This window comes from Candoia aspera, chromosome 2 (genome assembly GCF_035149785.1).
Source record: "Candoia aspera isolate rCanAsp1 chromosome 2, rCanAsp1.hap2, whole genome shotgun sequence".
In the NCBI taxonomy this organism is placed as follows: Eukaryota; Metazoa; Chordata; class Lepidosauria; order Squamata; family Boidae; genus Candoia; species Candoia aspera.
Window position 1 is genome coordinate 116,611,158 of NC_086154.1, and position 27,024 is coordinate 116,638,181.

Consider the following 27,024-nt stretch of genomic DNA (forward strand, 5'->3'; position numbering starts at 1 on the left):
CAAAGGGGGGTGACGTAACCGCGAGTGAGGGGGCGCTGACCGGCGCGGGGTATTTAAACCCCGCACCGGCGCGCTCCTGTCACTCTCAGCTTTTTTCCTATACTGTACCTACACCGTGAATAAATCAGAGCCTGTTCCACAGAACCAGTGTCTGAGCATTATTCAGAGGTAGGCAGCGCATGACAGTTGTTCCATGGTCTGTTCTTACTGTTGCTACTTGGTCATTATACAGATTCTTCAGGAGGCATACAAGATGACTTGGTATCCCCATACCACTAAGAACTTGCCACAATTTGTTATGGTCCACACAGTCAAAGGCTTTAGAATAGTCAATAAAACAGAAATAAATGTTTTTCTGAAACTCCCTGGCTTTTTCCATTATCCAGCGGATATTGGCAATTTGGTCCCTAGTTCCTCTGCCTTTTCTAAACCCAGCTTGTACATCTGGCAATTCTCGCTCCATGAATTGCTGAAGTCTACCTTGCAGGATCTTGAGCATTACCTTACTGGCATGTGAAATGAGTGCCACTGTTCGATAGCCTGAACATTCTTTAGTGTTTCCCTTTTTTGGTACGGGGATATAAGTTGATTTTTTCCAATCTGATGGCCATTCCTGTGTTTTCCAAACTTGCTGGCATATAGCATGCATTACCTTGACAGCATCATCTCGCAAGATTTTGAACAGTTCAGCTGGGATGCCGTCATCTCCTGCTGCCTTGTTATTAGCAATGCTTCTTAAGGCCCATTCAACCTCACTCTTCAGGATGTCTGGCTCTAGCTCACTGACCACACCGTCAAAGCTATCCCCGATATTGTTATCCTTCCTATACAGGTCTTCTGTATATTCTTGCCACCTTTTCTTGATCTCTTCTTCTTCTGTTAGGTCCTTGCCATCTTTGCTTTTGATCATACCCATTTTTGCCTGGAATTTACCTCCGATGTTTCTAATTTTCTGGAAGAGGTCTCTTGTCCTTCCTATTCTATTGTCTTCTTCCACTTCCGCGCATTGCTTGTTTAAAAATAATTCCTTATCTCTTCTGGCTAACCTCTGGAATTTTGCATTTAATTGGGCATATCTCCCCCTATCACTGTTGCCTTTTGCTTTCCTTCTTTCTTGGGCTACTTCTAGTGTCTCAGCAGACAGCCATTTTGCATTCTTGGTTTTCTCTTTCTTTGGGATGTATTTTGTTGCCGCTTCCTGAATAATGTTGCAAACTTCTGTCCATAGTTCTTCTGGGACCCTATCTACTAAGTCCAGTCCCTTAAATCTATTCTTCACCTCCACTGCATATTCCTTAGGAATATTAATGAGCTCATATCTAGCTGATCTGTGGGTCTTCCGTAATCTCTTTAGTCTGATCCTAAACTGTGCAAGAAGAAGTTTGTGATCTGAACTACAGTCAGCTCCAGGTCTGGTTTTTACCGACTGAATAGACGTCTGCCACCTTTGGCTGCAAAGGATGTAGTCAATATGATTTCGGTGTTGTCCATCTGGTGAAGTCCATGTATAAAGCCGTCTCTTAGGTTGTTGGAAGAGAGTGTTTGTTATTGAGTTGTCTTGGCAAAATTCTATCAGCCTATGTTCTGCTTCATTTTGTTCTCCCAGGCCATGCTTACCTGTAACTCCAGGTGTCATTTGACTGCCCACCTTAGCATTCCAGTCTCCTGTGATGAAAATAACATCTTTTAGGCATATTGTGCAGTAGGTGCTGCAGATCCTCATAGAACGGCTCTACTTCAGCTTCTTCAGCATCTGTGGTTGGGGTGTATATTTGGATCACTGTGATGTTAGATGGCTTGCCCTGAATTTGAATTGAGATCATTCTGTCGTTTTTTGGATTGTATCCAAGCACTGCTTTAGCCACTTTACTATTAATTATGAAGGCTACTCCATTTCTTCTGTGGTCCTCTTGTCCACAGTAGTAGATCTGGTGGTCATTTGATGTGAAGTGGCCCATTCCAGTCCATTTCAGTTCACTGAACCCCAAAATGTCTATCTTTAATCTTGACATCTCACCAATAACCACATCCAATTTGCCCTGGCTCATAGATCTTACATTCCAGGTTCCAATGGTATGTTGATCCTTAGAACATCGGATTCGCCGCTCACCACCAGCACCGTCGGCCGCTAGCCGTCCTTTCGGCTTTGAGCTAGCTGCGTCATCACGCCTGGGGCTAGTTGAACTCATCCTCTGTTCCTCCCCAGTAGCATTTTGACCATCTTCTGACCTGGGGGTCTCATCTTCCGATGGTATACCAACATATCTCTGGTTGTACTGATCCATTTAGTTTTCACAGCAAGAATACTGGGGTGGGTTGCCATTACCTTCCCCAGGGATCGCATTTAGTCTGACCTCTCTGTCATGACCTTCCTGTCTTGAGTGGCCCTTCACAGTTTAGCTCATGGCATCATTGAGGTGCTCAAGCTCCAGCACCACAACAAGGTAACGATCCTTTGCTGAAGAAGTTGAAAGTAGTGTTGTCTTAAGTGCTGCCATCAGATTTGCCTGCTGCACTTTACTTCATTCAAGCAACCCCTGCAGTTTGGCTGCTTGGAGAGGCAGGAATGCTCCCAACTCATTTTCCCAGCTTTTCCTCAAGAAGGTCTGCTGTTGCTTCTGTTACAGATTTTTCTCAGGGGCTTAATGGTTACAGGTGGCCCAAGCTTAATGACCACTTGTTCAGTGACCGTTCAAACTTACAACAGTGCTAAACAAGCGATACTTAAGACCAGTCCTCAAGAGTTCTGGTGGTCACAGCGTCCCCACAGTCATGTGATCACAATCTGGGTGCTCACTGACCGGCTCACAATTACAATGCCACAGTGACCTGCAGTCATGTGACTGCCATTTGTGACCTTCACTGCCGGCTTCTGACAAGCAAAGTCAACGGGGAAGCCAACAGGAGATCACAAATGGTGACCGCGTGACATCACACTTAATGACAGTGCAGGGTTTGCTTAACAACAGCATCTGGAAGTGCCAGAATTTCTGTCGCTAAGCAGCATGGTCATGTGATGTCGCGCTTTACGACTGCGTTGCTTAGTGATGGAAATTCCAGTCCCAATTACTGTCATTAACTGAGGACTACCTGTATAACACTGGGCTTCACAGGCAGAACGTTGTCAGTTCAAAACCCAGCAGAACTTTTAAAAATACCATTTTTCTTTCCCTGATCTTACTTTTCCTCTGGGCCTTTTTTTAAATTATTATTTTAGTAAGTCCGGTACGGCACTATTTCATTAATTCTCTAGTTTGAGGCAGAAACATTTCATCCACAGCTCCCTTGAAGAAAAGCTGGGAAAATGCAAGAAGGGAATTTTTTACTTTAAACTTGGTTGCCTGCCCCCCTATGCGTGTGGTTTGATGCTTTAACTGTATATATAAATTCAAGTTTGTATATATATTACATACATATGTGTGCGAAGGAAGGAAGGAAGGAAGGAAGGAAGGAAGGAAGGAAGGAAGGAAGGAAGGAAGGAAGGAAGGAAGGAAGGAAGGAAGGAAGGAAGGAAGGGAAAGTAGGGAGAGCACAGCAGCAGGGGAATTGTCTAATGGCCATAGCAGCCTGTAGTCTGGACTGATTTTTTTTGATAAGGCTGCCAAAGCATCTCAGTTCAGAAAAGAGTTTCCTTATGCTATCTTAGAATACGACAGCACCAGCCCAGGATAGGAGCAGATATGTTCTTAGATTAGCAAATCTATCCCTTATAAATTCTATTGTGACTGGATTTATACTGATCATTACAACTAAATCCACCTTCCGGGGTTAACATAAATCTACATATTCCAGAGCTCCTTGGATGAAAAGCAAAGTATAAATTTAATACAAAGAAAATTTTAAAATATTGTTTTAACTGCTTGTTCATACATGCATTTGCAGGTAAAAACAGCTCCAAGAGCATACTGCCTTTTAAAATTAATTTTGTTTTAATTGCTGTATTCTGAGTGTTTTCATTGTTTTACTTTATGATTAAGAGCTTTATTAGATACTTTTTTATCTAACCATTTTAAATTAAATATTGCTTTTATTGCTTATTCAGTATACCACTCTGGTTCCTTTGGAAAGATGAGAGTCATAAAAATAAAAGAAGACAAAATAATACATTAGGAGTTACAAATCTGCCTAGTTCACTATTATGGACTAATGGACTTTCAAAACACAGGAAAGTCAGAATCTTGGTCTAGAGGACCCAGAATCATTTGTGTACTGGCAGGGGATCTGCAAAGGTCTCAAGTCAGAGGACTTTTCCATTACATGCTCCTTGAAGCTTTCAACCTGAGTGCCACATATAAACCCTGAGAGTTCTCCAATTATGCAAAATATGTGCACTATGACAGAGTGATCATCCTTCCTTATTTTGAAAAAAAAATTCAAAAACTGAAATGAATTAGGATGCTAGACTGTTGAGTTTAAGCTTTTAATTATATCAGGAATTAAAGCTAGGCATTTGGGATTTTGTACTTTGGGAGAGTGGGCTTCATGGTTAATAAAACTGATACACTGGAGATGCTAAATAAAATTAGCTTTCCCATTTGAACTGGAGTTTAAATTGCATTTTCTACCTAAAGTACAAAGAAGTAAAAACAAACAAATACACACCTCTACAGGATGTAAGCTTTACTAGCTACCATTTAAAGAAGCATTATGAATATGCAGAAGGGAATTGCATATTAAGAGCTAGAATTTTACTTTATATTTTTTGCGTTTGCCATCCCCATCACTGATGAGGTAAGTTATTTCTCTGTTTGAAAGCATCTTCTTAGACAGCAGGAACAACTGCAGCAAAACAAAAACTAGAATTCTGGCAGCATATGCCGTTCTCCTCAATGCGTGTCTGTGTTGTCCTCTGTGAAAAATTAATTTGATTTGGCTTGTCCCATGTATCAATCCCATTAACTGCAAAGCCAGCACATGCAAATCAATAAAGTCTTAATACCTAGCTTTATGTCCCAATGTGCTTAAAGCTGGAAATCCAGTAATCTTTGCTATGATCAAGATTTGCACCATTTACATTTCAGAATGCCTTCACTATTTTCTTTGCCTTGGTCAAAAATCTAACTAAGTTCATTTAATATGACTAGAGGTTTTCAGCAAGAGATCTGGTATGCTATTTCAGGCTAAAATAGGAACATTAACTTTCTTCACATTCCTCTGAACTTTGCCATGAAACTGCCCTTTTCTCTCTCCTTTTCTCTGCTCTAATTTCTTTTCTCTCCCTCTTAGCATTTAATTTACTTTCTGAATCAATTCCAATCTCCTTTGCATAGCCTATTTTCCTCTATGTCTTGTCTTGCTTAGGATCTTGTACTGCCATGTCCCTCTACAGTTTAACAGCAGTTCAACCAATGGCAACCAGACTCTTGAGGTCAAAACAGTCAATTCAATAATAATCAGAGGCCCTTCTAACTGATCAGAAACTCTTCTGACAAGTCAAACAACTAAGCCAATAAGCACAGAGTCCATATTACCATCACAAAACTATTTAGCATATTACTTTCCTGAAAAAGATACCACTACCATTACATTTTAAAGCTATTTTTAAGCTACATTTTTGGGGAAAAGCCTGATATTATAGTCTCCCTCTCCAAAGTAATTTTTTGAAAAAGTACAGTACTTTTAAAAACTTCCATTTACGGATGACAGCCCATTAAATACAATGAAGATGACAAGGCATCTGTATGCAATGAGCATATGTGACCTCAATGGATTTTTTTTTAAAAAAACCTATTTTTCTTGAGCTTCCCATAATGCCAGCAAAATAATTCACAAGATGGCAGTGGAAACATTTAACTAAATGGGCTGCGGAAGGTAGAAAGTCCCTTGAACCTTTGGAATAGATCAGCAGTGCTGAATGTGTGTTGGTGCAAAGCATGAAAAGGGAAGAAAAGGGGAGGAAAAGACTTCTAGGATTTCTAGGACTTCTAGGAACTAAAAACCAACTGAAAAAAAATGTTTCAATAGTGGCAGACTGCAATAAGCACTGTATGTGATTCTCAATCACATATAGATTATACTGAAGTAATGGCCGCAGATTTAGGATTGGAAATAGATGCCCTCATCCCTATTCTATAGGTACTCTAGCCAATATCCTGGCAGAATATTGTTCAGGCCTGATTGAGCTATTTAGTCCAGACTTTCACCCACACTTTGCCCATACAGAGCCAAGAATGTGAAACCTCTTTGGGTGCTGGCTTCTTTTAAATGCAAGACCAGCTGTTCAGAAAATGTTAAAGAGGCAAGAATTCCTGCAACCACATGTATACACCCACACCCACATCCATAGACATATTAGAAACAAGCAACTGTTTTCTTTGAAGGGTAAAGGGAACTAGCTTGAAACAAAAATGGCCCTCTTTCACAACAAAAAAATTCTTTGGATATGAACTAAGGTGGGCAGCATATGCCCAAGGGAAAAAAATGAGCAAAGTGCACCTGAAGCTTCACAGGTATGCAGGTGAAGCTGTTGTCAGCTGCACAGAGAGCTCTGCAAATCATAGTGCAGCTAGAACAGCAATTACTAAGTATTCTGGAAGCTATTCTTCAGTTCCAGGTTCACCTATGAAATAGAACGAATAAGAACCATCTGGCAGTTCTTCCATTCCAGGTTCAGCAACGAAACACAATGAATAATTTGGCAGGATATGCAATTTACAAAAATCTACCGCACCTTCAAGAATATTAGAAGGAATTCTTGAAGAATCTCTTCAAAGATGGTGAGAGTAAAAAAACATAGCAAATGATATTCAATGTAATTAAAGGCAGAGTGACAACTGTCCCAAACATCATATACTATACATGCCAATGAGAACCAAATTGGCTCTGAGAATCCAGAAAAGAGACTCCAGGATCTGATGGAAAACTGACTGAGAAGTACACCCAATATATAAAAGCAGTAAAAAACAAAACAAAACTTGGTTCTAGTAATTATTTAGAAATGATTTGGATAAAGCTGCAGTATTTATTTATTTATTTATTTATTTTCTATCCCACCTTTATTGTTTTTATAAATAACTCAAGGTGGGGAACATACCTAATACTCCTTCCTCCTCCTATTTTCCCCACAACAACCACCCTGTGAGGTGAGTTGGGCTGAGAGAGGGAGACTGGCCTAGGGTCACCCAGCTGGCTTTCATGCCTAAGGCGGGACTAGAACTTTCAGTCTCCTGGTTTCTAGCCTGTTCATTTTGAGACATTATGATCCAGAAATGGCACCATGAAGTCAGGAGTGAAAAACAGAGCCAACTAGAAGTGTTTTAATCTAGATTTCCAAGACTGAGCTTAATTCTATAAATATTCCAAACTGATCTAGCTGTAAAATTATGTGTGGTAGATGATACATGTAGAAATCCTGAAATTTAAATTGATAAACATGAATGGAAGTTGCAAATGCACATTTGGAAGAATATTTGGACCAAGGGAACAGGAAATATAAGCATAGTGAAATTTTAATTTAATTTAGTTTAGCTTAATTTAATAATTTAGAGGCTGCCCAGCTGTAAAACTCTGGGTAGCTTAGAACTTTAAAAGCAAAAACAATAACAACAATAATAAACAGTAGTAATTGTCCAGACAACAATCCATAACAAATCCTACAAGGGCCCAACACCCACTCTACCTCAAAGCATGGAAGAATAGCAAAGTTTCCAGTGACTTTCTGAATATCACCAGGGTAGGAGCCATACAGATCTCTGGAGGGATGCTATTCCAGAGGGCAGGCACTGTGACAGAGAAGACATGCTTTTTAGGTCTCGCTAGATGACACTGCTTAATTGAAGGGACCAGACATGCGTCTACTCTGCCCAAACTTACAGGACGGGCAGAAATTATCAGATAAAGCAGTTCCCTTAAATAACCAGGCCCTGTGCCATGGAGGGCTTTATAGATGTAACCAGCCCTGTTAATTGCACCTGAAAGCCAACTGGTAACCAGTGCAGCTCATGGAGGAGCAGCGTCACATGGACATACAGCAGCACATTCATTACTGCCCATACCACTGCATTCTGGACCAGCTGTAGCTTCCAAGTGGTTTTCAAGGGCAGGCCCATGGCAATGGCCCATTCATGAGGTGACCAGGTGTGAATGATCATTTGAAGGGCCTCCCAATCCAGGAATGGGTGCAACTGACACAGTAGATGAATCTGTGTGAAGGCCCTTTTAGCCACACCTGGCACCCGCTTAAGCAGGAGCTGCAAGTTCAAAAAGACCTCTAGATTGCACAGCAGTCTTGAGTGGGGAAATGCTACCTCATCCAAGACTAGATGTGGAAAGTCCCCCAGATCAGGGGGGCCCAAATATCAAAGCCACTCAGTTTTGTCAGGATGGAGCCTGAGTCTGTTCCTCCTCATCCAGACAGCCTACAGACTCTGGGACAGTGCATCACCTAAACAGCCCAGAGCAATGATGTATAGTTTCTGGAGATCTAATCTCTGGGGAGGGGCAAAGTTGCTTGGCTGCAGGTAGGGACAGATGAGCATGGAACATTATATTCAGTATACGAGATCATAAGCAGTGCCCTATTGGATTGGACTCCTGGCCAACTAGCCCAACAGTCTGCTCTCACAGTGGCCAACCAACTGCACAAGGAAGCCCTACTTTCCCAGCAATGGCCTTCAGAGGCAGTCACACTTCTGTCAGGGCTAATAAATGATAGTGTCTTGGGTAATTTGTTCTATGAACCAGGAATATGGGTGATATTAAAAAAAACTGTGTCCACCTAATGTAACAAGGTGTGAGATGTTGTGCCTTTTTCAGAATTTCCAAATTCTTGTGACCTGTGTGTACCTATACTGGATGGATTGCTCAGTTTAGGAGATCCTCCATCACTGGAACAAAGTTTTTATTGCAAGCAACTCTGTATTGAAAATGTCATCATTCCATTCAGCTGGGGAGAAGCAATCTGGAATAGAATGTACATGGCAGATTTCACTCTCCAACCTGCCCCCCCACCCCCTTTTCACTGTGTGGAGGAGAATGGCTCCTAACGCAAAATCTAAGGGATCTTTTACCACCACAAGGGGGCAGGAGGGCTCTAGATGTTCGAGCAGTGGCTGTGAAGAGGACTTGCTATTTTTGAAATGCTCCTTTCTCTTGAGTAGACCATTTGAATCAATGTCCTTTCTTTAAGAATTGAGACAGCAGCCTTATGAATTCTGCAAAGTTAGGGATGACTTTTTTTAAATAAAAATTTGCAAAGCCTAGAAAATGCTTGGCATCCTTCATATTTCTTGCCTATGGATTGTATTTTTACAGGATCCTGTAACCCAAATGGTCAAATTGGGGAAGATCCAACACACGTTCCCAACTTAGCAAAATGTTTGTGTTCATAGAATTGCTGCAAGACATCTCCGACATGAGTCTCATGTAAATAGGTCTTTTCAAAAGATCAGTATATCATCCAGTATACCACAACACATTTTTCCAAAATATCAGGGAATATTTAATTCATGAATCTGGAGAAGACCACCCTGTAATTAACCAAGCCAAAAAGTGTTACTGTATATTCAAATTTGCCATATCTGCTCTCAAATGGTGTTAAGTGTTTGTGTCCCTCTTTCATTCTTGATCAAAGTGTATGCGCCTCTCAAGTCCAACTTCACGAAACAGCGTGCCTTGTGAAGGCTGTTCAGATCTGAAATAAGAAGCAATGGGTAGAGATCCCTAATGGTTACACTGTTCAGGAGCCTATAGGGATAAAAAACATTGGCGCATCTACATACTGCAGATGTAAAGGACAAAAAAAATCCTTTCTTTAAATTGTCATCCAGAAATTCTTTTAAAGTGGCTAACTCTTGAGTAGATATATGGTATTACCTCTTAGCTGGGATCTGGACTCCTGGCTTCAAGTTCACGGTACAGTCACATGCCTGATAAGGAGGCAATGTAGTGGCTTCTTCCTCCCCTAATATATCAGTAAAGTCCATCTATTTCTGGGGCAAGGAAGGAGATTCAGGGAGCTGAGCAGGAGAGGATGAAGTGTGAGAATTGAAAAGTTTGCAAATGATGTTGATATTTTGGGGACAGAAAAGAAATTCTTACTCCCAGTGAGCATCTGGATTCTGCATTTGCAATAAGTTAAAATTACAATTAACTAATTCAAACTGAAAAGACCTGTCTAGAGAAGAAAATCTTGATTCCCTTCCTAAAAGTAGGAGGAGTAGCTGAGCAGAACTCCAAGGAAGGATATTCAATAGTTTGGGAACAATATAGAAGAAGGTCCACCCCTTATGTATGACAAACAGATTTCAGAAAATAAGAGCACCTTTAAGATGGCTTCTGCAGCTGACTATAACTATAACATCTGGCTAATTCATATCAAGACAGACAGTTCCTCAGAACCTTAGAAAACTATTGGCAATTAGTGCAATTTTTTCAACATTAGCATGTTGGACTCAAGATATCATATACTTGTTAGCAACCTGGCTGCCATGTTTTGCACAAAGTGAAGCTTCTGGACAGTCCTCAAGGGTAGTTCCATATAAAATGCAGTACCTGGGTAATTATTGCTGGTTCCAGACATCAGAATAGTTACAGTTCCAATCTCAGAGAATAGGTCCAAACTAACCAAGAGCATGATAATCTTCTCTGGGATTATTGTTACTTGTTTACCCTCACTCAGCCTATTATTGAACTTGGCAGTTCAACTGTTTCTTTGGAATTAGATGGCACAGAGCAACCTTTCTCAATCTTTGACCCTGGAGGAACCTTTGAAATATTTTTCAGGCCTCGGGGAACCCCTGCACATTCAGGCTCAAATATAGGCCAGAAGTTACAAAATTATTATATTTGTTTCATGGGTAGGCCTGTATTACAGGCATTAACAACATTCTTAAACTAAAAATAAAGAATGAAACTTACCTCCTTAAATGTGAAGTTGCCTGTATTTGAAATAATTTTTAAAATAGTTGGTGATCTCCCAGGGAACCCCTAGTGACCTCTCGTGGAATCCTAGGGTGCCACAGAACCCTGGTTGAGGAACCCTGGCATAGGGTATCACAGCTGGGTTTAGCAGCATACAGATAGTACCTCACTCCAAAACTCTGGGTGAAAAAACCTTCTGCAGAAGTTTCTTGCAGGCACCAAGACTGCAACAGAAAAGACTGGAAGCACGGCAGAGCAGTGTCCCATGGATCACTCCAGAAGGATACCATGGTTATCGGTACTGAAAGCCACCGAGAGGTCTAGGAGAATTACCAGGACCACACTCCCATCTATTTACCACTGTAGACCATCTACTAAGCAACCAAAGACTTTTCAGTCCAAATAAACCTTACTGAAATGGGTTCAAATAATCAATATCCTGCACATGTGTTTGGAATTGCAAGCCTGTAATCTTTTTAAGCATCTTTGTCATAAACAATGAATTTGAGAGTAGCCAAGAGTTTCCCAGGTCTTTTCTCTTAAATGTGGACTATTCAGGGACTTCTCTCTTGTTTGAGAAGTCATTCAAGAGAGCACAGGCAAGTTTTCCACATCAGAAGAGTCATTTACAGACTTTCAAATGACATTCTCTAATCCTTCCCTACCATGCCAAGAAAGGATACAGACCTACAAGTGGAACCACAGGAAAGAGAAAGATTCCCAAGTCATCAGCACTTTCACAAGTCTGGCAGAATTCTTATCACTTCCGCTAGTTGCTCAATTACTGAATCATCTTTCCAGCATTCCAAGCTTTTAACAGAACTACCCACATTGTTTAATCAAGCTGCCTTCTGGGGGTCTGGCTCACTGCCAACTATTGACTGACCAGCTGTCTGCAACAATTAACTGTAGTTGGTAGAATTAGATACCCAACCAACAAAAACATCTGGGGATGCATTTCCCCTCCCCATGGGAATGATTCTGATCCAGAAGAATTGGGAGGAGTACATGTTTGATTCAGCTTTTCAAGGCTCCACCTTGAACTATGACACTTATACCCTCACCCAGCACATAAGTCAAAAGACCATTCAATTAAATCATAGCAGCAAAACTGGCAACTGATCTAACCTTTATGATGATGGGTGTGAGTTAAAAGGAAAATCTCTTAAATTGGGAAGCGATTTACAAATGCATGTAAATGCATACTCACAAACATCCATATCCCTATTGTACTATGCAGACAGATACACACCAGCCATTTTAAAGATATTCAGGATAGTTTGCAACATTAACAAAAACATACAGCAATCAAAGACCACAAGCATCTAGCTAAACTAACTTGAAAGTGAATTGGGCATGCAGTGATATAGGCTGCACTAGCAGCAATGAAATATTGCCAAAAAGTGTGGTGGAGGAGGGAGCAAAACTGGGATACAACAAATCAAAATTTACTCTGCTGCCTTTGTTCTACTTGCCTGCCATACGTACCGCAATTGTTTAAAAGTGTGAAGAGAGGAGAAGAATGAGGCAACATAAGGGTTCATCCTAAAATAGGGATGGTGATTTATAGCTGTTTCATTGGCTTTGCCTTGTGATGCCAGTCTGCTGTGCCTGACACCACTGGGACTGGGTTCAGAGACTAACAGCAAAGACCTAACCTAACGACTTGCCCGAAAACTACCAATATCTTTCCTTAAAAAGTTGCATGCCATCAAAAAAGATACCATAAATCCATGTTTAAAGGAGAAAATGCACAGTGAGTAAGCAGCGGAAAAAAACAGATGGAAACATCATCACCCACTTCTTCCTCAGAGAAATGATGAACTTCCCTGAAAATGTCAACTTTGCTACATTATGGTCAGAGAGAATAGCAAAACCTTAATTTCAGCTCCATTTAAAAAGTAGTGGCTGTAGTAAATCAGGAAGTGGAACCAGTCCTATCTTTGAAAAAACAAGGATGCTTTGGGTGTGTCTTTTAAACACTTTCTACAATGGGAAATCTATTTCTATAATAATTAGTGTGTGAGAGTGTGCGCTCCTTTTTTGCAGTTGTTATTTTGAGGCTGAAACCAGAAAAACAATGATCAGGAGCAAGGCCCACAGGTGCCAACATGTATTTGTTTCAGCCACAATCTCAAAGAAGCAGACTTGTTAAGCGTTTAAAATGCTGCCTGCATTCTCCATGCTGGGAACACTAAAGCAAGGAGCAGGCTGATGCAGAGTTGGAAATCAGCTATTAATGCATGGCACAGTCTGCCAGACATAAAAACAGGGGCATTCCAAGGTTAGAATATGCAGGTATACAGTCACAAATGCTGAGTTCTTGATAATGATGTGTTCTAGTCAGAGCCCTTGCCCTGCCTACCATGTCTCCCATCCATGTGGAACAAGAGAGTTGATTGGGTTCCTTGGCTTCAGAGAAATTAACAAGATGCCCAAACTCTACTGTAAGCAGGAGATGGAGTAAGGTTAATTAGCATTGGCACTGACCTGTGAGCAAAGGGCATTCTTGTGGATTTTCTTGTAAATAAGAGCTGGGCAGATAAAACAGATGAGACTTCCCATCGTTGCACCTGTTAGACCCAAGACGGTCTCCACTAGCAGAGAAGAGGAAGATGAAGCTAATTATTAGAAGCTCCAGTTAACAGCATATTAATTAACTCTTCCGTTGAAATGATTCAGGAGAAATATAGAAGCATATACTCAAAGTCACATAATATGAATTGGATCCCTTTAACCACTCTTGGTTAGACTATGAAGAATGGACTCTTCTTGCCTTTCTGCTCTGGGCCTATTGGTGAAGCAGAGATTGTAATCTACTTTAGTGACTATGATAAAATAAACACAGCAGCACATTATTAGCTTCATAATGTGATGAACTAACATCTTCAGCTCCATACTTACCATCCCTTCAGTGGATTAGGATACTACTTCATCCTTAAGTATGCAGTATGCATTAAAATAGAGTGAAAAGCATACACTAGTCATAATACTTCTGTTTTGACAACAAAGAATGCTTAAGGAGATACTGAATTATTTTGATTATATGTACTCTAGTATGGATCCCCACCACCGGTCTGTCAGTTGGTCGTACGGTGGTGGCTTGTGTGCTGCTGTGATGCTGGAAGCGATGCCACCAGTAGTTCTACTACCAAAAGGGTCACCAGTGGTGGACAGGTTTCAGCAGAGCTTCCAGACAAAGAACGGACTAGGGAGATTTGGTCACATCAACAGGAAAGAACGATTGCTTGAAAAGGACATCAAGTTTGGTAAAGTCGAGGGCCAGTGGAAAAGAGGAAGACCTTCAATGAGATGGATTAATACCATTACAGCAACAATGGATGCAGACGTTGGAACAGTCAGGCATGTGGCGCAAGACCGAACAGCATTTCCTTCTGTTATACGTGGAGGGTCGCCATGAGCCGTAAACGACTCGACGGCAACTAACAACAACAACAGTATGGATCCAGGTACTGATTCTTATACAGGTACAGGACAAGAATAGGCGAAGTGACACTTCCAGATGACTTCAACTTCCTCAATCCCTTCCATTAACTAAGCTGGTTAGGGCTGATGGGAATTGAAAATAAAATCATTTGGAAGGCACAAAACAATTGGGAGGCATCTTACTTTGGGGTTCTGACATGGCGGAATCTTGTGGCTGACTGCAAGCAAAAAAAAAAAAAAAGTTTTTCCAGTCTCTCTTCTCTTTCCCTACCTCTGGCACTGGTGTTGTATAGAAAAGTTAGTCAGTGGGATACCAAAAGTAATAGCATTAATGTGGTACGCTACCTTCACTCAGAAAGAGAAGGTGCAACTAGGTATATTTCTGTTTAGAAATCCTAAAATCCAAAGCAACATACGAGCTCATGAAAATTACTGGAAGCACGAAGCAAAAAAAATGTTTGGAAATGAACATGAAATACTGCTATAAGTGTGATCATTCCAAGTGTATTCACTGTATGAGCAGGTATATATCTTTAACGAAAGTTGACTGCACACATATATTTGAGCTTATTCTAACACATGCTCATACGCAGCAACAACATAAATGCATCATGAGCTTTTAAAGAGTCTGAAAATTCCAAAATTTCCCTTACCATTTGGGATCATGATGCCACCAACCATGGTCCCAAACACAATTGCCAGTGTCAGAGCTTTAAATCGGAGAGGTGGCATATAACCACCTGCAGCGAATGTTCCATCTTTCTGCTGTTTAAAAAGAAAAGATTAATAAAACAAGTATATGAACAGATCCTCTCCTCCCACCCCCTCAATCTCTCAGGGATCTCTTTGTGTTTGCTTGATCAACTATTTATTACTATTTGGAAATTATTTACAGAAACTTTAGACTTAAAACTGTAAATTAATCCAACTAGTATGATTTAATGGCCTCCGAAAAATTTTCCAGTATGAAAGGTAACAGGTCAGTGTAACAATGAAATGCATATTTCTCATTTGTCTATTCTTGTTTGTAACTCTCATAACTGTCTTAAAATGCCTTTAAAACCTTTTACATGCTGCAAATAAATTATGCTTCAAAATAGTAGAGCAAATGTTAAGGCAATTATACTTTAAACCAATGTCAGCCACATCATGAATCTGCACAGTAGTGGATAAAATTCATCATGGCTTCAGCAGGCCAAAATTGTTGTACTCGAAGAGTTACATAATGATAATGCATATGGTAAAAATGGATTACAACACCGCATTTGAATGGCACAAGAGTCAGTCATTTACCAGAGAGTGAGCTTCTTAGGAAAGTGGTTACATTTGGGGGAACAAAATGGCAAGACAAAAGAAAGGAGATAATTGCCTACGGCATGGTCACAACCACTGATAGCTGGTCTGAAACTTCTTTATTTCTTGGAATATTAAGATGCTTTAGGCTACGTTTTCTTTCATACCTAGCAGTTAATGGCTGACATCCTCACAGCCATTATACTTATGCACAGGAAAGCTTAATCAACCTAATTTACAGAGTGTCCTAAACATTACTTCCTGCTTTTTTCCCAGGCATTCAAACATGTCTGGTTGCTCAGTCTTCCCCCCAGCAAAACTGATTCCATGCAAGAGCAAATAGTGTTAATTGTTATCTAACCATTTTCTCATAATAAAGCAACCATGGGGAATCAGATGAAAACACCACCAAACTGAATGCTATCTCCAAACCTAAAAGTGGGGAAATTCCACTTGGTCCTTTTGCATGAGATACAAAGAATGGAGGAGAGGGCAGCGTAAACACAAATTCTTCAGTTTAGGATGGACTATGCAGGAAAGTCTAAAGTCTAGTTTAAGCAAATTTACACAATTTTACCTGCTGCTCAAAAAGAAGCGTATTCAAGGCCTGCCTGCACGGCAGAATCATCATTGGAAATCCCACTGCAACAGACATCATGAATCCCACACGTATCACCTCTGTCACTACGTTGGAAGGGAAGTTTATAAGTACATTGCCCTCAATGGCTTCAGTGTAACTCACATAGCCAAAGAACCCAACCTGTTCAAACAGAAAACAGAAATTATTTTCAGAGGTCATATACCTTTGTTTATTGGAAAGAGAACAAATTTGGGCCTGCACTCCAAAGAGATAGCTATCTTTTTCTCTAATTATTTAATGAATTATATCTCTCTTATTCCTTCCTTACCTCTAAATTGCATACTTATCACCCATTCCAATCTGTCTTTTAAGAAAACTGTCAAGAATCTTCCATTACCTATGGTGGATTTCCCTGTACATTCCAAATTCCAGGGGATGTTTTAGAGATGGAGTGAGCAGTATTCAAAGAGCAGCCATGTAACAGATTTATGATAGAGTAAAACAAAGTTCCAATATGATACGAAGATGAGGGGTGACATTAAGTCATTCTGAGCAGCTGGCTATGACAATGTCTAGCATTGCTTTCCCCAAAGTAAAAATGTTACAATAATTTTAATTTTTCTCCATCGTCTTAAATGCATTTTTTATGACATCACCACATTTTATTAGTATGGAAGTAGAGAGAATGAAGCGTTTGTCAAGCTGACTTCTACCTCTCTCAAAGAAGGCAAGATAGCAACTGAACTCCAAACTTTGCTCTTTAAAAAAGGGAGGTATTGTAATGTATCTACCACCACCAACTGGTCATGCCTGGCCAGAATGAGCTATATATTTAACTGGGTTTCATAATGCAATGTGACATTAATTTTTTCTGGTTGCCAACAAGCTTATCAGAAAATAATGTCATTCACTTCCCAATGTAGCACCGGGAGAGCTACAAGCAAAATTCATTGTTCCTCCCCTGCCTCAAGTATTAATAGCTCAATGGTATTGAGACATTACTGAGAAATGTAATAACTGCCAAGTATTGCCCAGATAGGCACAAAATGCAGCTCCTTGGAATGCAGTTCCTAAAACCCCTTCAAATGTCATTGCTGAATGTATCAAATGGGGAACCTTATTAAACATTAGGTGGAATAATCACATAAATCGTATTTAATTCAAGCATTTTAATTTTAATTAGGTTAGCCACTTTTGGGGGTAAAGCTCTTGACACACCACCCAAAAGTTGAGCACTGCATACCCCTGGTCTAGATGCACATACACTATCAGTTTGGATTAAGAAAGAGAGTTGGGAAAAGCTTTCCACAACTTCCTTTTTTTGCCCTATCAGAGATGAGTACCTCAGCAGAGGACGGATTTGCACAGCTCTTTCTGATCTCCAGACAGAAATGCTTTGTTGTTGAAGCAGACCCTGCTGTGACCCCTTCCAGTATTTTTACGTTTCATACAAACATTTCTGGCAGCATTTGCCAATCAGTCCTATCAAACTATTTGCTTAGTTAAGCCACAGGGAAATTCAAACACCCTATATGCACACCAGTCACACATACCATGTTCCAGCCCTGCTTAATGGAATTTATGGTTTGCAAAATCCTGGATTCTGAATTGGCAGAACAGGTCATAGTTCCTCACAGTTAATGCTTTACAGATTTTTTTTCAGAAGATTTTTTTACGGCTTTGTTTTGTTTTTTTAATGTAGAGAAGGGGGATGGGGCAGGGAAGATTTTTTTGAAACAAATTAAAATTCTCACCATAACATAAAAGGCAGTGACCACCTTTAGTGAGGAGGCAAAAATGGAACTCATGATTTTAACTGATGGCTCATCCAGACTATCGTACGTTGGCAAGACCTGGCTGTAAAACACAGTCAAACATTGGAGCAAGTTAGAAAATGTTGTCAGGAAGAGAAACATTCAATCCCGTGCTCAGATGCCCCTATAAGGGTGATCCCAGAATCTCCCCCCAGACTCTTGTCATGCTACAGCAGTTTATATTGTCAATGCCAAGAGAGTTCTACACATTCCCACGTTTGTTACACAACTATGCCTGCTCTCCTCCTCTCCGCCACTGCCACGTGTACAATGTAAATATTTCACATTTTGAAAGAGGAAAAAAAGTCACGTTGCAACTTGAATGACCACTTGTTTGAGTCAAACACCAGTGGCAGAGCTCCAGACAGCACTCTGGAGACGATTGTTCTTGGAGCATCCTGGGTTGATAATTAAAGCAATGCGGTGTTTACAGAATGAGAAGCAGGAAAGGAGCGAAAGCATCATGTTGTCAAAGAGAAAAGTTAAACAACCAAAACTAAACACTGCGCCTGTCATATTTCAGCACTAATGCTTGAGCCCAAGCTCCCAGAAAACTGAAGGAGCCACTTACATGGCGTTTGGGTGCTTATATACTTGGAAAGCTTGTTCCTAACATCAGGTATATAATTTACTACAGCAGCTGGAGGTTGCATAGATTTAATTCAGAGGCTGGCAATATTTGAATGGTTGGGGACAGTGATTCAACCTCCCAACTTCCTGAGGAGCTCTGGGAAAAAGTCCAGTGATGTCTACGCATCATCCCTAGAAGGGGTGTGGCTGACATTGTTTTGGCCATTTTTAGCTTTGTGGGGAAGTTAAGGATAGCAATGGGAGGGGGACATTTCCCAGAAGCAAACTGCTCCCAGTCTGACTCTTAAAACAACATTAAATCCCCCCAAATGAATAATTTTTCAGCTTTTTTGGGGGGTGATTTTTTAGAGGATTTTAGGTGCAGGGGTGGAAGCAGGAGGCCTCCTAAACACAAATCATTCTTATTTCACCTTTAAACCTACCCCAGATCAGACTTATGAACTGGGGGTGGGGGTGGGGATATAATTTAAAATCTGATTGATAGACCTCTTCTTCTAAGCATTCCCCTATAATCTAATTGGTCCAGCTGGATTGTTCTTAACCATCCTACCAGGGCTCCAGAAAAAATAAAAAGGACAGGGCCTTGGATCTTTCTGCCCCAAGCCCAGAAGTACAGAACAAACTACATGCTAATCCTGAAACACAGCTGTGTACCCAGGCAGCCTTGCATGTGGGGAAGGTTTTAATGAGAAATTCCCTTTTTAAGCCAATGAACCAAATCTGATATCATGCATTTCAAAAACATTAATAGCACTGTCCCCTTTTCCTTAGCTCTTTGGTGCCTACCTCACTCTGAGGCTGCAAATTGTTTGGGTATTTTTTTAAGTAAAAACCACCCTGTTCATGAATCTCCCTGATCCTACTTGTTTATTCATTCTGAATCTGGACAAGTAGTATGAAAGCATTCTGTGAAATTCCGGGTATGCAGCAAAAAGTGAAAATAAAACTCTCCTCAAACACCGGCAAAGTACTTCTGACCGTCTAATCCCAAAGAACAAATCACAATTGCTCGTGAACTTCCCTATGGCATCTGCCTGGATACTGTTGGGAGACAGGAGGCTGGATTAGAAGAGCTTTTGGTCTGATCTAACAAGGCAACTCTTGGGTTTTTAAAAAGATGGTAGTTCAAAGAGACAGAGGATCAGAAGTCCCTCACCACCCTGCTTTGTATAAACAAGCCCCAAGACATTTTGGCTTTCCAGACATAGAAGTAAAAGAGACTCTCAGACCCATCAGATGTGTAAGTCAAACCTTCCCTGCCAATCAGAACTCCAAGATGCATAACGAGCAGCGTGCCTCACTGTGCAGAGACTTTATTTTCCAGCTGAAATGTCCACCATGAAGGCCAGGTCAAGATCAAGGTATTTCGGAGCAGAAACCTTTGTCTGATAAACGTTTTCTTATGCTACAAGGATTCTTCACCACATTAGTAATCACATAACACTGCTCCTCAGGGTAAACTGAAGAAAAGTATTTAGTCCAAATGCCCTTTACATTTATCTCTCTATTTCCAAGATGAGCACAAGGAGAAAAACAGCACAAGCAAGCAGCTTCAGAGCCTGAAATAGTTCTTGGTGGAAGAAAAAAGAGCTATTTCCTTTGTGAACAGGTTTACGTTTCTTAAACATAAACACCCATCCCTTCTCTGCAGAACTTTGAAAGGGTGCAATTGCAGTTGTTTTTAGATTCTTTCTGGGAAGGATGCAATACTGCTCAGAAAAAAGGCCTAATTCTGCAAAATGCCGAAGTCTTAGGACAAAGCAGTTGGAATATCTGATCAGAGTCAGATAGCATCTTGCTTCATCTGATATAGGCTAACTCCTCTAAGTACATTCAGTTGTAAAGGGGAATGTGTCCTTTGTAATTCCCCGAGAGAAGAACATTTATTTATTTATTTATTTAAATTTCCAGGGCTACCCACCAGCCAATGACTCTGGGTGCAGCTACTATGCTATGAAAGAAGTTGTGAGGAATTGGATTTTTGCAAATCTTCATAAAAACTGCCCTTCCCCCAGACTGATGCATACAGCAAAATTGCACTCTATACCAAATTTTGTTCTTTCCACCCTTTGGCTTTCTATGTCTACATCATATCTATTTCTCTATCTCTCTAATTATATCTACATCTACTGTATGTAAGTAAGTAAACAAACATACATATATTAAAAGAAAAATATCTTTAGAAAACACATTGAAATGCACCTCTACTATTTTTTTAAAAAATCACTGATTAATGGAGAAATTGGGCCAATTGGTCATAAATGTGGATAGCTAGATGTAAAAGTGATGCAGAGCATAAACAGAGTCCTCGTTCCCAGTCCTTCAATATGTCATTCATATTGCACTAGCAATAACACTGGAATGACACCAACTAAGAACAGTGCCAGGCATTCCAGTCAGTTCACACGAGGATCATCTATACCTTTGACCGAAATGCCTGATTCAAAGGTTACATCAGCACAGCTCATATTACAAAAGAGTAGTAATTGCAGGGACCCTATCCTAAGGTCATACTGGAAGGCTGTAACAGAGTTAATGTTATATTTCTAGGCTTCCTGGCTCCCAGCCTCATGTGCAGTCTGTTAAACCACATGCTGCACACAAGGGGCGGGGGGCGCAGAGGCATTTCCCTTTGAATCTGGCAATGACAGCAAACCTTAATGCCAGAGACAGTCAACTCTGCAAGCAAAGCATACTTGTGCATTCACAAGCCAGGTTACTTCTTTGCTTCTATCCAACACTCCTTAAAATTCTGGGGTAAATCAACTGAAAGGTCAGTTATTGCAGGCCTGTCAACCCTGGGATCCATCCCTACGTGACGTCACACAGGCCAAGAAGTGTGTGTTATTCTTGCCCTTGGGAAAAATGATAGGATTTAACTTTCCGTTTGGCTTGCCATACCAGTGGTATAGTAATCTATATTTAGAGAGATATGTGAATATACTAGTCCAGAACATATAATTTTGCTGTGTTTTCAACTCCCACCAAATGAAGGTTGGTCGCTGAATGGCCACCACAAGAAAAAGGACAAATTTGGATTTTATAAACCCCTACTGTGGTAACTAGGTAGCTATAAAAGAATGAATCAACCCTTCTGTCACCAATTATAGCAGAGACACTTAAAACTGAGTGAAGCACATTAAATCTGAGAAGCATAATTGGGGGAGTGGGCAGAGGGGGAGATGGAGAGCCCAGCTGTATCAAAGCTAATGCTAACGGTCCATTTTGGGTCCTCAGTTGAACACACACACCTCTATGGTTTCACTGGGCCACTTTTCAGTCCAGCCACCAATGAGAGGGTGGTAGAAGTAATGCTACTAGAATGGAAATTGGAATTATCTGTGGATGAAAGCTTACATCTGCCACAAGAACAAGTCCGACAACTAAGGGTAGGCATGTGTTACGCTAAAAAAAATCCATAAGTTCTTCATCCAGAATAAACTGTGCCAGTTTGCAGCATGGATTTTCATTATTTCTTTTTTATTGACAGACTGAGGGACTGGAAAAAGAAAAGAATGGTGGAATCAAAAAATGGAGGGAGGGGACAGTGAAGAACAGAATAGGGGAAGGCATAAGGTACAAAAATATAATTTCCAATATTGAGGTTTCTGAATGGGCAGATGCCAGCAGCTTACATTTCTACCCTATAGTCTGAAACTGGGAAGTTTTAAAAATTGTGTGTTTGTGTGCGGGGTGTGTGTACATGTTAAATGGACCTGAAGGACTTGAATCAAATTCTGGAACAGGCTTTGCTTAGTGTAACGCACAAAAACAATGCCTGATGCCCTGTCCTGAGCCCATAAGGGCAAATGGGACCCTATAATCAAGAAGGTCAAATTGGCTTAAGAACAGTTACGTTTTACTTAAATAGTCTGTGCTAAAATGTTTGTGTTGCTTAATGAAGATGATGTTCACAAAAATCATTTTAAACAAACATTGGTGGCCCACTATGGTGCTAATTATGTCTGCTTAAGTTCTTCTTACATCTCAAGAACAGGGTCCTGAGTATCAGACATTAAAGCCAATGGAAAATTACACCAGAGATGTATTTGCCTCCTATGAACAAGAAGCTCTTTAAGTACATTGAGTCCAGAGTGAAATATAACTCCCTCTCCAGCTAGGTAACAAAAGGGTCACAACCCAGTCAGATGCTATACCTCAGTGGGCTGTAAAATATTTTGATTAAAATCAAGACGAGGGGACCAGATGGTATCTATCCCATACAGGCTATCCTGACCCTTTGCCCTTAACAAAACTCATTCCACCCCACAATCTCCAAGCAGCTAGAACTGCTGGTACTTACGACTGACAGGCAAACGACATGCCAAAGATAGGAATGCAGCGAAAAATGCCCTCCCAGCGTGCATAACTGACCCGCTGCAGCCACTGCCCAACAAAGAGGCCATGTTTGAAAGCAGAGAGCACGATCTGTAGCCAAGGAAAAGAAAAGAGTTATAATCTAGACAACAGAGACACCAGGCCAAACCAGTGACTGGCAACCCAGGTTGCAGCAGCTTTACCGACATCTGGGAAACCAGCAAAGGGGTAGCAGAAGCTTACAGGCAGGTATTTCACCAAGCTGCATTTCCTAGGCCTGGGTCACCACTGTACACGATATATGGGAAATCTAGGGTTTGTGGGTTCTGGGTAGATTACAGTAACCTGCATCACAAGGAGGGGTGCACAGGGGTGGTGCACAGGGGTGGTGCAAAAATGGCTTATCCTCCAACTAAATGTTCTCATCTGGATGTTTGATAAAATATGCAAATCCCTTCATTGGCATTCAGTCCCTTCCATTTCTGGTAATACTTCCTTTCAATATCTTTAAACATTTCCACCTCCTAACCAACCACTCTCTTCTTTCAGGGGGCTTTCTGTATTCTAGCTGTTGGTAATAATTAGCTCTCCCAACTTTAGCAGCCACAGCCTCCCAAATACACTATGTGCTCTAACCCACTGTCACCACTTTTGCAGTGAAGGAACTGTACTGCACAGAGCTCTTCCTCTTGACCAGTTTTTCTCAACCTTGGCAAGTTTAAGATGGGTGGACTTCAACTCCCAGAATTCACCAGCTTGCCTTGCTGGCTGGGGAATTCTGGGAGTTGAAGTCCTCCCATCTTAAATTTGCCAAGGTTGGGAAACACTGCTCTAGACCCCTGCCATCTCTTTCTCTCTTTTAAACCTGCTACTTCGGCAAGGCTGTCAGCTTATCCCCTAAATCTGAACTGCTAATTCCAAATGCAACTATAGAAGAAAACTGTTTTGCTATGCTGGTCTCCCCCTCCCTCGCCCCACTCATCTTTCCTTCATCCCCCGCCTCCCATCCCCGCCTTAGAATAAGCTGCCTGATAGGAAGAACCAATATTCTTTGTTTTGGAAGTAGGTGAGGGAATTACATCACTCTTTAAAACCCAACTGAGCAACTGAGAAAACACATAGTTTGTCAATACCAAAACATATTGCGTTTCATTATGAGCTTTGTTACAGGGCACCATTTTCATTTGGCGTATTACAAAGTTAATCTGAGATCATTATATGTTGGGTGGTGGTGGTGGTGGAAATGACAATATGTGTGGCATGGCACAAATGATGTGACTAACATACCTGCATAAGATGTCAGACTCCAGTACATAACTGTGTCATTTGGGTGCCAATATCATGACACCTGGGTCATTATTTTGATATCATTGTAGCTTGCTAAGGATGCCTATGTCTTCTGCTTCTAAACTGCAGCCTAAGAAAATATGGCTCTATATCCTTTGCCAGTTTGGCTGGTGTGCCAGCTGCAGAAGTATCTAGAACAGGGAACCATGAAGATGGTTATTATGTGGCTCAGGGAATGCCTGCCAAAGGTCCCCACCTACCAGCAAGTATGGAGGAAGGGGTCCAAAAACTGGCATTCCCTGGGCAAGCTGCCCTCCTATGAACAGCGAGGGTGACTCCCACTCTTAGAGCCTTCAGGACATTTGTTAAGAGGCCCCTGAGTTCTAATTGGTGGAAATAATTGGTGCCAGATATCTATATGTATAATCATTTAATATAACCAAATGCAACTTTGATATGATTATATCCTATGTATTTATTCTAGTACTGAGGCTTAGCTGGTACTTTTTGTGCCCCACCTAGAGTCTTTTAAGACTTTTTAAGTCTTTTAAGCCTTTAAGCCTGAGGCCATTTAAAATGTTCATAAATAAACAGTATCCTAAACAAAGATGTTTAAGGAGAATGGTCAGAGAGACAAGATAAAGCAAGGAATACCAGGAATACCATCAGACGTATTCTCAATGAGCAAGCTTTGAAGGAAGCATCTGATTAAACACTGTGGAACCGAAAGTGAAGGAAGCATCAAGGGGTTCCTCTGACAATCTGTGTGGCCTAAGATCCTATAGTATACACTACTATAAAAGTGCTGACTTGCTGGAAGATGGGGACAGGGCAGGATCTCCCTGGAAGAATGTGTAACTTTGAGTAGCATATGGGAGACACATTCCTGAGTCTGTGGTTTGCACAGAAGAGCAAGTAGCATCCCTGTTACTGGTAGTGGTCTTCCCTTACCAGGTAGTGCCAATAATCAAGAAAGCTTTTCCAACTAAAGGCTAAAAGTACGAGTTGTTGCCAACAAGCAGACCAGGCCTCCTTTTAAAGGTCCTCAGAGAGCCCACCCACGTGAAAAGTTTGGGTATCATGGAATTTAAATACGCACTGTGGTTTCCCTCAGAATTAACCACCATACTGAAGAAAACAAAAGCTTCCCATCATTAATACTGACCACAAACATAAACACCGTATAGAAAATCAGAGCCATGGCACTGAAGGACTGTATGGAAGCCATCATGTTTCTCTGGAGACTCAGCGGGAGCACAATACAGAGGGAGATGAAAAAAAGCAGGAGTATCCGGAACAAGCCGCTCACCTGAAAGGTGAACATGAGGAACAGTTACATCAGCCTTCCTCAATCAGATGCCATCCATATGTATTCCACTTTGACTACCACAGATCAAGGAAAGCAGAGTTACAGTGAACACTCCCAGGAAAGATGTACATTCAAAATTTGCCATGACATTCTAAGCCCATCCACTCTGCCCGTAGACCAAGGCTAGACTCACTCTGAAAGCAAATGAAAGGGAAAAGTCTGGAATGTCAAGAAAGCTGCTTCTCACAGAGCGTCTGTGATGAGACCACACAGACACTGGGTGCCACTGTTGCTCTATGAAGTGCTTATCAAAACCATTTTACAGCAAAGGCTCATTGCCTGTTTTAAATGGTAATCCAAACGCAACATTATTTGAATATCTTTTATGTACTTCCAGCAAATAAAATGAAAACTAACTTTGCTGCAAAAAGGGGAAAGATGGAAGTCTTGGAAATTCTGACCCAGAAAATTAACCAGCAGCTTTTAATATTTATTATACTAGGAAGCTTGGAAAAGTCTCAAAATATTTAATACCTAATTTGGCTTTGCTTGTGATGCATTTTTTTTTTAGCTTCTTAGGTCCTTAATCAGAGCTTAACTACATCAGGCCAGAGCAGATAAAAACCATGCCTGAATGCTACCGAATGTCCATTGTAGCTTCCCTGGCCTGTCCCTGCTCCTACGGATAGTTCTTTGGTTCCTATTTATCCCCTGGGAATTAAACTGCTCCTGCATGGGAAAGGCAAACAGCAGATACGCTATCAACACTGCACTTTCTTGACCTGATTTGCCAGGTTATTCACTATTATGTTGTATATTCCTATTTGGCAGTTTGAGATTAACAAATGAGCTGAGATATCCTAGTGTATACATCTACAAAACCCTACTCATTTACCCAATTCTGTCTCTAGGATACTTGATATTACAAACTTTACATCTCAAACTGGAAGCTCCCTGTTGATTACTTCAGCCTACAGTAATAGGTTCAGTTCTGCCTTGTCCAGTCTCACATCAATGTCAAGTTAAAAACTTGATAAATATTATGAGAAGCTTGAGATGCTTCCATAATTGGAATGGATCCGTAAGTGAGAGCACACATATAAATGTAATGGCTATATAAACTAAAAGCAGAGACAATCTTGCTGATAAATTATGAGAAATATACAAGAGGGTTAGGCAAATTTCTGTTCTGCAGGAGCTACTTTGGTTTTATTAAACAACCAAAATCCTGAGCCTTGAAATCTGTTTTAAATACCATGTCTGAATAATCTCAGCCTTTCCACTAAAAAACATCCACTCTTCAACTTCTCAGATTTCTTAATTTCACTAGCATAATTTAATGTGCAAGGGCCAGTCACATTAATACTGCCATTGTTAAACATTTGGAAGTCACTGCCAACATACTGTAAGTCACAGGAAGAGCTACCAGGTGATCCTGATCTACCTTCACCCCACCTTGATGAACAGGAAATATAAACATTTGCCAAAATAAAAAAAACCACTCTCGGGATTGAACCTTGAGCACT

At 40.8% G+C, this 27,024-nt stretch overlaps 1 protein-coding gene across 1 annotated transcript in view; it reads right to left on the bottom strand.

The window, feature by feature from the left end:
• SLC38A10 (solute carrier family 38 member 10) overlaps positions 1-27,024 on the bottom strand; it is a 92,086-nt gene that overhangs the window by 41,398 nt on the left and 23,664 nt on the right. The window contains exons 5-10 of the mRNA XM_063293400.1: positions 25,355-25,498; positions 22,889-23,013; positions 17,935-18,037; positions 16,178-16,360; positions 14,961-15,072; positions 13,351-13,457 (exon numbers count right to left, since the gene is read on the bottom strand). Coding sequence (XP_063149470.1) covers positions 13,351-13,457; positions 14,961-15,072; positions 16,178-16,360; positions 17,935-18,037; positions 22,889-23,013; positions 25,355-25,498 — 774 coding nt within the window. The remainder of the gene's footprint in view (positions 1-13,350; positions 13,458-14,960; positions 15,073-16,177; positions 16,361-17,934; positions 18,038-22,888; positions 23,014-25,354; positions 25,499-27,024) is intronic.